At 41.7% G+C, this 11,292-nt stretch overlaps 4 protein-coding genes across 5 annotated transcripts; 3 read left to right on the plus strand and 1 right to left on the minus strand.

The window, feature by feature from the left end:
- Nucleotides 1–509: 509 nt before the first annotated feature.
- Nucleotides 510–1,892, minus strand: LOC101077566 (post-GPI attachment to proteins factor 2-like). Its single transcript, XM_003968618.3, has 5 exons — nucleotides 1,444–1,892; nucleotides 1,134–1,383; nucleotides 933–1,039; nucleotides 756–864; nucleotides 510–670 (listed from the first exon to the last, which is right to left on the minus strand). The coding sequence occupies exons 1-5, from the start codon at nucleotides 1,606–1,608 to the stop codon at nucleotides 540–542; spliced, it is 762 nt and encodes a 253-aa protein (XP_003968667.1). The 5' UTR covers nucleotides 1,609–1,892; the 3' UTR covers nucleotides 510–539.
- A 306-nt stretch (nucleotides 1,893–2,198) lies between these two features.
- Nucleotides 2,199–5,673, plus strand: chrna10a (cholinergic receptor, nicotinic, alpha 10a). Its single transcript, XM_003968619.3, has 5 exons — nucleotides 2,199–2,438; nucleotides 3,235–3,380; nucleotides 3,638–3,792; nucleotides 4,135–4,667; nucleotides 4,739–5,673. Exons 1-5 carry the CDS (start codon nucleotides 2,378–2,380, stop codon nucleotides 5,434–5,436), a joined length of 1,593 nt encoding a protein of 530 aa, XP_003968668.2. The 5' UTR covers nucleotides 2,199–2,377; the 3' UTR covers nucleotides 5,437–5,673.
- Nucleotides 5,674–7,797: 2,124 nt separating this feature from the next.
- On the plus strand, nucleotides 7,798–9,415 carry LOC101078023 (olfactory receptor 1). 2 transcript variants are annotated; one of them, XM_029844372.1, is made up of 2 exons: nucleotides 7,798–8,567; nucleotides 8,667–9,415. In XM_029844372.1, exons 1-2 carry the CDS (start codon nucleotides 7,882–7,884, stop codon nucleotides 8,818–8,820), a joined length of 840 nt encoding a protein of 279 aa, XP_029700232.1. In that variant the 5' UTR covers nucleotides 7,798–7,881; the 3' UTR covers nucleotides 8,821–9,415. The 2 variants fall into 2 exon arrangements, with proteins under 2 accessions (XP_029700232.1, XP_003968669.2); XM_003968620.2 differs by having other exon boundaries at nucleotides 7,798–9,415.
- A 734-nt stretch (nucleotides 9,416–10,149) lies between these two features.
- Nucleotides 10,150–11,291, plus strand: LOC115251448 (olfactory receptor 24-like). The gene has a single exon (XM_029843772.1). It carries the CDS (start codon nucleotides 10,198–10,200, stop codon nucleotides 11,134–11,136), a length of 939 nt encoding a protein of 312 aa, XP_029699632.1. The 5' UTR covers nucleotides 10,150–10,197; the 3' UTR covers nucleotides 11,137–11,291.
- Nucleotide 11,292: the final 1 nt, after the last annotated feature.

Raw genomic sequence — 11,292 nt, forward strand, 5'->3', positions numbered from 1 at the left:
GCTGTCATTAAGAACTCTGTAATTCTAAGAAGATATATTGTGTTCTTCCTTAGGAATGACCAAAGTGTTGTAGTGATTGAAACTGAAGAGGTAAAGAGAAAGACCGAGGTTTGAGAAGTTTTGGAATTAGAAATGCTGTGTTTGTTAAGTTAAGGGACACACTTTTAAAATAATTTAGCGTACATATAGAACTCATTATCATTATATCCTATTTTTATACTATACATTGTATTCTAATAGAATGAATTGCTTTAATTAGGAGTGTCTTTTGTTCATGTTTTATTTTTGATTAATGGGAAAAAGGTGACAACATTTTTTTAAAAAGTGAATGACAAATGTAGGACAAATTAAGAAAGTAGGTTCATAAATAAATAGGAAGTTTAAAATCATAAAGTCCTGGCCTTATTTATTTGATCATTTAATGGATACATTTGCTCAGACTGACACCAACGCTGAAGCAATTACAAATATATTTTAAAAATCATCAAAGAAAAGAATCAAGGATGACACGACTGACTATTTTTATTTGTTCGTGGGTGTCAGAAGTTTTTGTCTTCGAAGGCTGAAGTGACCATGATTTCCCGGCTCCTAAAATCCCACATGGATGTGAGGTGGAAGGCCATGTTGGAGAAAACCACAAGATACTCGAACAGAGCAAAAAATGTGTAACCTGTGAGAAGAAGTGACTCTGATGAACAACACAAAAAAAACACAACCTGGACCAAAAAAAGTGACATTAATGATATAATACTTACTCCCTGGCTCACAATACATGTTATGCTTCCAGAAAAATAATGCTGCTAACAGGCAGAACGATACATTAAGAAGTAAAAAGTGCACTTTCCAACGGTAGGACTTGGCATCCTGTCAAAAGTGGAGAAATTAACTATTATAGTGACATTTATTCAAGCACCTGATTTGATATTTCTCACCTTTGGACTTAGAGAATGCTTTTTAATACTCTTCCATAAACGGCAGGTGGACAGCATGTAGATGAAGGAGCTGATGATGAAGAGAACGAAACCTTCCTTATGAACAACTGAAAGGCAGAAGGACACAAAACAGGGGGAGAACTTTAAAATGGAAACAGTTTTCAACAAATTTAAAAAAAAAAAAGCTTAAAATCAACCGACAGTATGTTTCGCTGGACGACACATATGTGAGGAGCAGCAGGCCCAGGTTCTCACAGACAGAGAAGGCCAGGGTCACACAGCTGAGGGGGCTCTCCGGGAACCTCGACGGAAAACACGCCTTGTAGAATCTGAAGTACGTAAATGCCACCAGGATCCTGGGAGCTGAGTGCAGTCCGATGCAGAACCTCCATATGTGGGACTCGGGGCTCAGGCTGATGGAGGCGCTGATGGATGGCAGGTAGTTGGGAACCTGGAGACAGATGAGCTTGATTTCACACCTTTGCAGGTTTATTTCAAATAAGCACATTACCTGGCAGTGAGTGCCGGTGGCGTCTTCAAAGTGAAAAACAGAAGAAATAAAGACACATGCGACCAGTCCAAAGAGGGGCAGGGAGAGAGTCCCCAGGATGTAGGTGGTGAACGACACCCTGACGAGCAGCGGCCTCTCATGGCTTGAATCTGGAAGCATCTTCATCCAAAACAGACTTTAAAAAAATCTTTAATTTAAAATGGATCTAAACGGCCAGTTTTTCCCAAACGTGCTTTAACGAATGATGCGCGTTGGGCTCAGAAATAACAAGAACATCGAGCGTAGCAACGATGATGCGCAAGAAGCTGGGGCGCATCCTGGAACCTTAGAATCCCTCTGATCATCAGAGGGTGATCATCCCTCTGTTGACCACCAGAAAAGAAAGCTGAGGTGAAGCATCGCTGCATCCTGCAGATGCGGGGCTAAAGGGACATCACCACCCGGAAGAGAAAAGTACGCGCATGCATGGTGTTCCTGTGGAGCTACATATTTAAATATATATATATATTTATTTATATTTAAGTTTTGCAGTATATTTAATGCCCATTTACGCATAGTGTGATTAACGACAATGGGAACATTATAAAATTGGATGCGTCCATTTGCGTGTGAAAAGTGTTTCAGCTCTCTTTGGTGTTACACATTTTCTATTATTAATATTATTATCTATGTTTTAGGAGCATCTATTTCCTGTACACGGAGCAGTTCCACCAAATGCCGTCTGTCAGATGCGTAAATGCAGCCTGACGCGGCTGCTCCGCCTCCATTGCGTCATCAGCTCTCGGGCGATCAGCTGCTTTCGCAAATATCCTCTCTCCTATTTTTTGCATTTCTTTTCGTTATTTTACTGTTTTTTCCCCCTCGAATTAAATTTAACTACTTTGGTGGTCTTTTGCACCGATGCACTTTGGATCGAAATAATATTTGAGGCAAAATGAAACGATGGACACGTGAAACTGTATTTCTCTTGACTTTGTGTCTTAGTGTTTTACCACGTAAGTTTTTTTTCTGTTGATTTTCTTTTCTTTTTTTAAAAATTAATTTATCTGTCTGATGTGGTCTAAAATATTGCTGTGAGGAAAGCCGTCCCTTCTTTCTTCTGGAGATTTTATGAAATAGCCAAATCAGTCCACACTTGCACTTTAAACATCCAATCATTTATCGGTGTTTCGTATAACATTATTCATTATATTTCAAGCTGTTTACCAACGCTTGCCGTTGCTCCCATTGTAATCCAAACCTTTCTTTGCATCTGAGGCTTTAGTGACTGGGAAACAGCTTAAGGGTTAACATCTCCAAATCCATCACTGACACAAGAAGCTTGCAGATTAAATTGTTGCACTTTGATTTTTGAAAGTATGATCTCAAATTTAGGACAGTCGAAAGATGAGGAGAGAGCCCATGTTGCTGACCAAATGAAAGAATCCTAATTTCCAAAATGAATTTTTGGAGAATTTTTACACCCCTCTTTGATTCATTTTGAGTCTCATGTGTTGTTTGTTCGAGGATTAATCTTTCCCCCTACTGTACGCTCACAGTCTGAACAGAGAATCACCGGTACATTACAGCCGATTTAGCTGATCTCTTTACATAGAAAGGGAATCTAGGCCTGACTCTGCCCTGTGCCATCTGTCATGCTTTTATATGTTTCAAGAGAGATTTATGTCTGATTCCCTCTTTTCCATATTGTTGCGTAAGAATGTCAAATGGGAGCACTCTAAATGTGTTACTGCATGAAAAAGCTAAGCTCAACATCAATGTGGGTCTCTAAAATTCCCCTCTCTGTTGTAGCCTGTTGGACTGCTCATGGGAAATATGCTCAAAAGCTGCTGACTGACTTGTTTGCCAGCTACACGAGTGCGCTGAGGCCTGTAGAGGACACAAACAACATTCTGAACGTGACCCTGCAGGTTACACTGTCGCAAATCATCGACATGGTAAAACAATGCAAAGTCTGTGCCTTTACCACACAGTGGTATTCTATAACTTACAGAAAGAAAAGAAATCTGCGTCAAGTGCGACCTCTAGCGGCCGCAAATGATATTACAACAACAGGTTACAGGCACAACTCGAAAATCTAACTAAAGAAAATGAATTTTTCATGTGTTTTTTTTTTGTTTTGTTTTGGGGTGGGTTTGGGGTCAGTGAAGGTGTTGCCACCAGTTATCATTTGCAATTTCCAATTTTGTTTCAGGATGAGAGAAACCAAATTTTGACAGCATATTTATGGATACGTCAAGTGTGGGTTGATGCATACTTAAAATGGAATAAGGATGAATACGATGGACTCGATACCATCCGCATACCTAGTAGTTATGTATGGAGACCCGATATAGTCCTATATAACAAGTAGGTCGGACTGGTATTGAGTGGCTGGTACCTGCTGGTCAGGGTTAAAGGCACAAGCTGAACATTCCTGGATGCCATTTTTCACAGGAGTGTCCAGACCTCCTTCTGCATTTCATCAAGCGGTTATAGACAGAATAAAAAGTGTTTTGATTTGAACTACTGGTAGAGAGACAGATGAAAGGCAGAGAGAAGAGAGAAGGATGAGTAACCTCTGCCGAAGGCGTTAACTCTTCTTCTCTTAACTGGTGTACTTGTGCCTTTATATTCTGACCAACTTCCTTCCTCCCATCTTTGTTTCTTGTGTACACATCTGCAGCTATACTCATATCTTTTATAATTTAGCGCCGATGACCATTTCACCGGCCCCATGGACACCAATGTGGTGATCCGACACGATGGCCAGATCACCTGGGACTCCCCGGCCATCACCAAGAGCTCCTGCAGGGTGGATGTGTCTTTCTTCCCCTTCGACGCTCAGCAGTGCAGGTTCACATATGGCTCCTGGACCTACAACGGCAACCAGCTGGACATCCTGAACGCTTTAGAGAGTGCTGACCTCGCTGACCTGGTGGAAAACGTGGAGTGGGAGATCCTGGGCATGCCTGCAAAGAAGAACATTATCCAGTACGGCTGCTGCGCCGACCCTTACCCCGATGTGACGTACACGCTGAAATTGAAGAGAAGAGCGTCCTTTTACGTCTTCAACTTGCTCATCCCATGCGTGATGATCTCCTTCCTTGCGCCGCTGGGCTTCTACTTGCCCGCTGACTCTGGAGAGAAGGTGTCATTGGGCGTCACTGTGATGCTGGCGCTCACCGTCTTCCAGCTGCTGGTTGCAGAGATCATGCCGCCCTCTGAGAATGTCCCACTTATCGGTAAAGGAGGTAAAATGGCTTCCTGTCTTAGCATGTGTTGTGTGATGCTGAGGTCTTGTTTTCTGCCGCAGGAAAATATTACATCGCAACCATGACGATGATCACTGCCTCCACTGCCCTGACCATCTTCATCATGAACATACACCACTGCGGCCCAGATGCCAAGCCTGTTCCCAAGTGGGCCAAAACGGTCATCCTGCAGTACATGGCCAGAATGTGCTTCGTTTATGAGGTCGGGGACAACTGCATGTCCCCACAGCCGGAGAAACCAGAGCCTCCCTATGTGAAGAACAGCAACTGCACCATGAATGGCCGGGCTGGACCATGCAGAGAGGACTGTGTCTTCAGGGTGGAGAAAGGACACGACCCAGCGGGCCCGGCGACGGCAGAAGAGAGGGAAGAGATGGATCAGATGATGAGCCCGATCGGCTCGATGGGGAAGAACCCGACGAATCGCTACGGCACATGGAAGAACGGCGTGTTCCTCAGCACGGATGGTGGAGACGTGGGGGATCAAAGGAGGTGCAGGAAAGGAGGAGTGAGCGACGGCGAGAGAACAGGCCAGGCTCCCTGCAGCAGCCAGAGCAGCGAGAGGCAGCTGCTCCGCAACATCGAGTACATAGCAAACTGTTACAGAGACCAGAGGGCCACGCAGAAAAGGACCGGAGAGTGGAAGAAAGTGGCCAAAGTCTTAGACCGATTCTTCATGTGGATGTTTTTCATCATGGTGTTTTTCATGAGCCTGCTCATCATGGGAAAAGCCATATAACTGAAATAAGCCACAATGTGTATAAAAATACTATTATTTGTACAGAAAAATGAGGTAATGAAACAGAAATAAGAGAAAACTGCAATAAGGATAGAGGTGGTAATGCAGTGAGAGTTTAAAAAAAAGTATCTCAATCTACACCAGCAGGGCAAAATGTATTTATTTATTCCGGAAATCTGTGTGTGAGCAATGTCCTCCTGGCATTTTTTACTGATAAAGTGATAATAAAGATTTTTCATTCAGATATTATGTCCATCAGGATATTTCTTTTAATATTCTTTTATTTGCCTTGTGTAATGTGACCCAGTTGTGCCCGGCGGAAGTAAAAGAGCAGCACAGTCTGAATGAACAGAAGCTGATGGCCACCAGTGTTACAGCTAAAATGTGCAGTCACGTTTGAGCCGTACATCACCACATATCTGTCTGTGGCATCATGTGGCGTGAAAAGACAGCTGGCAACACCAACAGTGGTCCAACAGTAGCAATACCAAGAGTGGCCGACCGGCCACATGGTGATGGGCCGCTCAGGTTTACTGGTTACTGTGGGGAGGGAAGGCTGGTCCGAGTGACCTCATTCATGGAGAAACCCAAACCCATAACTAACAGGACATAAGTGATCTGCTGCTAGCACCTTCAGTGTAAGAGTCCAGACCTCAATGGGGAAGGGCTGTTTTGGTAGCAAAGGCAGAACTTGGGCCAGTGGTCATAATGTTGTGCCCGATGGGTGTAAATGATCACAATATTTAAGGTACAAAATAAAGAAATATGATGTAAATACAAATCTACATGAAGCAAAATTTCCAATTATTCCACAAAAGAAATGTTGAAATCAATTATGGGTCCGACCGAAGGGTCCACTGTGTCCATTTCTCTTGGGTGAGATTAGTCCTGGCTGATGTCCTAATGTCCTGATGCCTCTTTTGTACGCACAAGTTCTTGGTTCCCAAAGGCTCGACATGACCACTTCATTACTTCATTAATTTCACTTAATCTTTTTCTACAGGGACTCTGAAACAAAAAGTAAGAGTGTTTCTACAGTTCCTGTTTGTTAAAGTGATTGGACTTTGATTAAAAAATGGTTTTAATTGATTAAAAATATTGAAAACTAGAAAGAATGTAACGATTGTTACTACAACTAAAACGTCTTTATCATTATATATTTTTTAAATGTTTATGACAGAGACACAGGATATCTGAGTCTTAATCTAAATGTTGTGAAATAACTGTTTATTTGTAATATCACATTTTAAGCCCCCCTTGGGTGTTATTAAGCATTGTAACAAATAAGGCACAATCCGATTATCACCTGGAGGTTCATAGATCATCGGGGATTAATTACACTGTGACACACAACAACATTCACTCACATCTCAACGGGCCTCATTAATAAATGTGTTTTGACGAAGTATCGACGTGTGATGCAACTCTGCAATCTCTAGTACATTTTTGGATTATTCTTTTATCATGAATTTGAGTGCAGCCATGGTAACAGAGTACATTAATCAGACATAATCGATCTAAGTTAAGGGTATACCTGTTTACTAAAAATTACTGTCTATGCTATATTTGAAGATTTATTACGGGCATACATTGAATTTAATTTGCAGTTTCAGCCACTGCTGTAAAAACACTGTGTTATTTAAGAACTCTTATTATTTAATGTTATTTTTTGATGGTTTAGGGTCTCCATAAATCTGAGATAAAGAGCTTAAGTTTAATGTTAAAAGTTACGCCTTTTTAGGTTGATTTTTTTGACAGAAATAGAGGATTTTTTTTCAATAACCACTAAACTTTGCATCTAAAAGTTAAGCATGGCTAACAACATAAACAAGTTTTACATTTTTTTATTTTTATGTTACTACAATTTGTCTTTATATCTACATTTGTCAATATTTAGTCTCTCTCTGGTGGTCGTAATGTTGCCTGATCAGCATAAATGATGGAGTATGACAAATATTTCATATAAAATTATGTTTCCGTGGGGGTCATATGTCAGATACTTCAATTGTTCACATATTTTTATTCATTGTTATCAAAAAAAATCCAACTCTGTGTGTCGTTGTGGAATGTTACTATAAATTATGGTGGAATCAAAAGTTTAGCTTTAATTTTCACTTTCATTTGTCCTTTCTCACATTATCTTTCCTCTTTCTTCAAAACTGTAGCCAGTTTATTTTCATCCATTGAAAAAATAAGTGAAACTCGTCACAGAAGAGATCAAACTTTTGAGCCATCATCTCCGAATCAACTGTGCGGAACCAGTGATGGACCCAGGGGGCAAAAGGTGACATCACTGGGTTATTGTTACTGGTTACGGTACCAATAAATACAGCGTGGGCCAGTTGCCACTCCACCCTCTCCGGGTGGTCCTGTGTGTGTTTAAGATCTTGACTGAACTTCCAACAGTTATGTTTCAGCCTCTCTTCTCCTCTCATATGAGACAGAATGGAAAACAGATCGTTCGGCCTGAGCTCTGAGTTAACGCTGGACACATTTCTGATCCCGCCGCAAGGGAAGTATCCCATCTTTTTTCTCGGCGTGACCATTTATTGTTTCGGAGTTTTTTGCAACATGACCTTGCTGACCTTGATAATTCTGCAGAGGAATCTCCACAAGCCCATGTACTTCATCCTGTTCAGTCTGCCCCTCAATGACCTGATCGGCATCACCGCGATGCTGCCCAAAGTGCTGTCAGACATCGTTATGGAGTCCAACAGGGTTCACTATGGACTCTGTGTCTTCCAAGCCTTCATACTCCACATGTACGGAGGGGGGATTCTCTTTATTCTCGCAGCCATGTCCTTCGATCGTTATGTTGCCATCTGCATGCCGTTGCACTACAACGCCATCATGGTACCTAGAGTTGTTGTCTTCATCATTTCCTTAGTCTGGGGGCTGGATTTCAGCCTGATTCTGTTATTGTTCGTTTTGCAGATGAGGCTCCCCCGCTGCAAATCTGTCATTATGAATGTCTTCTGTGATAACCCGTCGCTGCTGAAGCTCACATGCGCCAACACGACTATCAATAATGTCGTGGGGTTGTTTAACACGGCTGTCATTCAGGCCGTCAGCCTGTCCGTGCAGGCCTTTTCCTACGTGAAGATACTGATCGCGTGCATGGTCTCACGCAGGTCAGAGGCCAAGATGAAGGCCATCAACACATGTGTCGCCCAGCTGATGATTCTGGCCATCTTTGAGTTTGTCGCCACCTTCACTATTTTATCCCACAGGTTCAACACCGTGTCGGCCGACCTGCAGAAGATCATGGGCATGCTGATATTTCTCATACCGCCGCTGCTCAATCCCATAGTTTATGGGCTGTACACGGGTGAAATCCGAAACGCTCTCCTGAGGATCATCAAAAAGAGGAGCATTTCTGTCTGAATGTTTCACGCTCTATCACACTTCACCCACCCTCGCGTGTTGGTGCGCATTTGTGTCTTTGTACGGCAGAAAAATAATGAAATGATTTCCCTGTCAGAGATTTGTTGTACCCAAGATTTGTCGCTGTCAAACACATCTGGATTGAGCTGTAGATACAGTTGTTGTGATATTCGGCTTGTTTTTCTCTGTCTCCACAAACACGTCACGTTCAGGCCAACACAAATGCGTACATGTGCTCCTTCCATCCTGAACTCATTGTCACGACTGTTTTCTGTGCTTTCCCCACTTTCTGAAGCTGCCAGGACCTGCGGCCTGTAACTCGCCCATAATAATCTGGTTTTCTGCAGATTTCTGGTTTCATTCCTGCGATGTGATTTTATATGTTGAAATATATCCAAAAATACTGTATCTTTGTGTGTGTGTTTTATAGAAATGAATCAAATATTAAAGTTGGGATTATAACTGAACGTTCTGTGAATCTGATCCCCCGATTTTAGCTGCAAGAATTAAATGCTGACATGAAAAGGGTCCCGTATAATGATGGTCTGGTGTTGATGTGCCTGTTCATCTGTTGTTCATTAAAGACCATTGAATGAAAAAACAGCCCTTTGATTGATTTTTTTCTAAACCATTTTGGTATGAAACTTTTTGAGGTTTATATCTGAATATCTGACACATTTAATCAGCTGAATCAGACAAAGGAGACAAAGTTAGTTTCAATGTGTAAAAACATGAACCCATCTTTTTCTCTCTTTTTGTTGTTGCTATTCAAATTGAGAGAACTGCTCGTGTCATCACTCTGTGATGTTTGTGAGAGCCAAACCTCTAAAAATAAGACTGAATAAACTGGAGCTGTATTAGGTTAGTAATGCAGATATTGGTATAGCATCAAAGACAAGAGACGGATATCAATGTTAATTTACTGTTATGTTCATTTAGTTTTGGAAATCAGGCCGACGCATTGGCATTTATCACTGAAGTTTTTTTTGGATGCAACTGTGGAATTTAGTTGGCTCAGCAGAGGGCCCTGAGGCCATTGTTTCTTAAGCTCCCAATTGGTGATTTAAAGAAAAGTTCAGTTCATTCTTTGAGGTGTTACAGGCTGTGTCATGACATCACACTGAATGTCAGTGCACTCTTGGGCAATGCCACAGGGTGCCCTGGTGCCTATATAAGGCAGAGTCATTTGCATTGTGTCTTATAGGAAGTGTCACCATAGTTGAGGTGAGATATGCAACACTGTTGATTCACTGAAGTTGTGATTTCATTTTTTCTTTTTATTTTCCCCAGCTCGCTTCTCTTTGGATGACATTAGTTGGCAGCCTGCAGAACGGGGGATTGAAAAGTGTGCGGTATAGTGTGCGGTACTGAGAAGTGATGTATGCAAATATCTCATTGCCTGTTAGCATGGTGCAGCTGGAAAATCTGAACCTCCCGCATATTTACGTCTACCCAACGCTCATCATTACAACTCTGTTATATATGGTGACGATGTTCTGTAATATGATGGTTTTGTTGTCTATTGCCTGTTGCAAAGAGCTGCACCAGCCCATGTTCATCCTGCTGTTCAGCCTTCCCATCAGTGACATGATAGGCACCACAGCTTTTTTGCCACAGCTTCTTTGGAGCATCGTGACACAGTACAGGAGCATCCCCTACACTGCATGCATCACTCAGGCTTTCCTCATCCACATTTATGGCATGGGCAACCTGTTGATCTTGAGCATCATGGCGTATGACAGATATACTGCCATCTGTTTTCCTTTGAGGTACAATGAAATTATGAGTCCTTTAACCTTGGTTAAAATGATTCTTTTGGTGTGGATAGTAACTATCTCAGTCATTGCGACAATGTTTTTATTGCACAGACAGTACGAAATCTGCAGGACAAACATTGTGGATTTTTACTGTAACAATCCATCATTGCTAAAAATAATGTGTGGGGAAACCACCGTGAGCAGCTACTATGGATTAGTGTTCATATTCCTAATCCAAGGAGTACCTCTGGCAATAATGATGTACACATACGCACAGATCTTGTATGTATGTATTATGACCAATAATGCTGATGCACGACAAAAAGCCATTCAAACATGCAGCTCACATTTGGTCGTTTACCTGTTCCTGCAAGTCAATACCTTGGTTACACTGATGGCTCACCGCAATGGCAAAGTGTCCCCTACTATAAGGAGGGCTCTCGGTGTGTCAATTTTAATATTCCCACCACTCTTGGACCCAATTATATATGGCCTTAGAGTCCAGAAACTCAAAATGGGCATTAAAATGCTTCTAAAAAGAAATGTCTTCCTCAAGTAGGGGTCTGTTCTGTAGTGGCTGTACTTTACTTGACAGTTTGCTTTAATGTTTTTTAAATATAGAAACCTGTTTATCTTGACTGTAATTTAGTGTAATTTTCTGTACTGCTCAAATATAAACATGCTTTAAACTGATGAAGAAAATAGTAATAAAGGA

This window comes from Takifugu rubripes, chromosome 11 (genome assembly GCF_901000725.2).
Source record: "Takifugu rubripes chromosome 11, fTakRub1.2, whole genome shotgun sequence".
Taxonomy (NCBI): domain Eukaryota; kingdom Metazoa; phylum Chordata; class Actinopteri; order Tetraodontiformes; family Tetraodontidae; genus Takifugu; species Takifugu rubripes.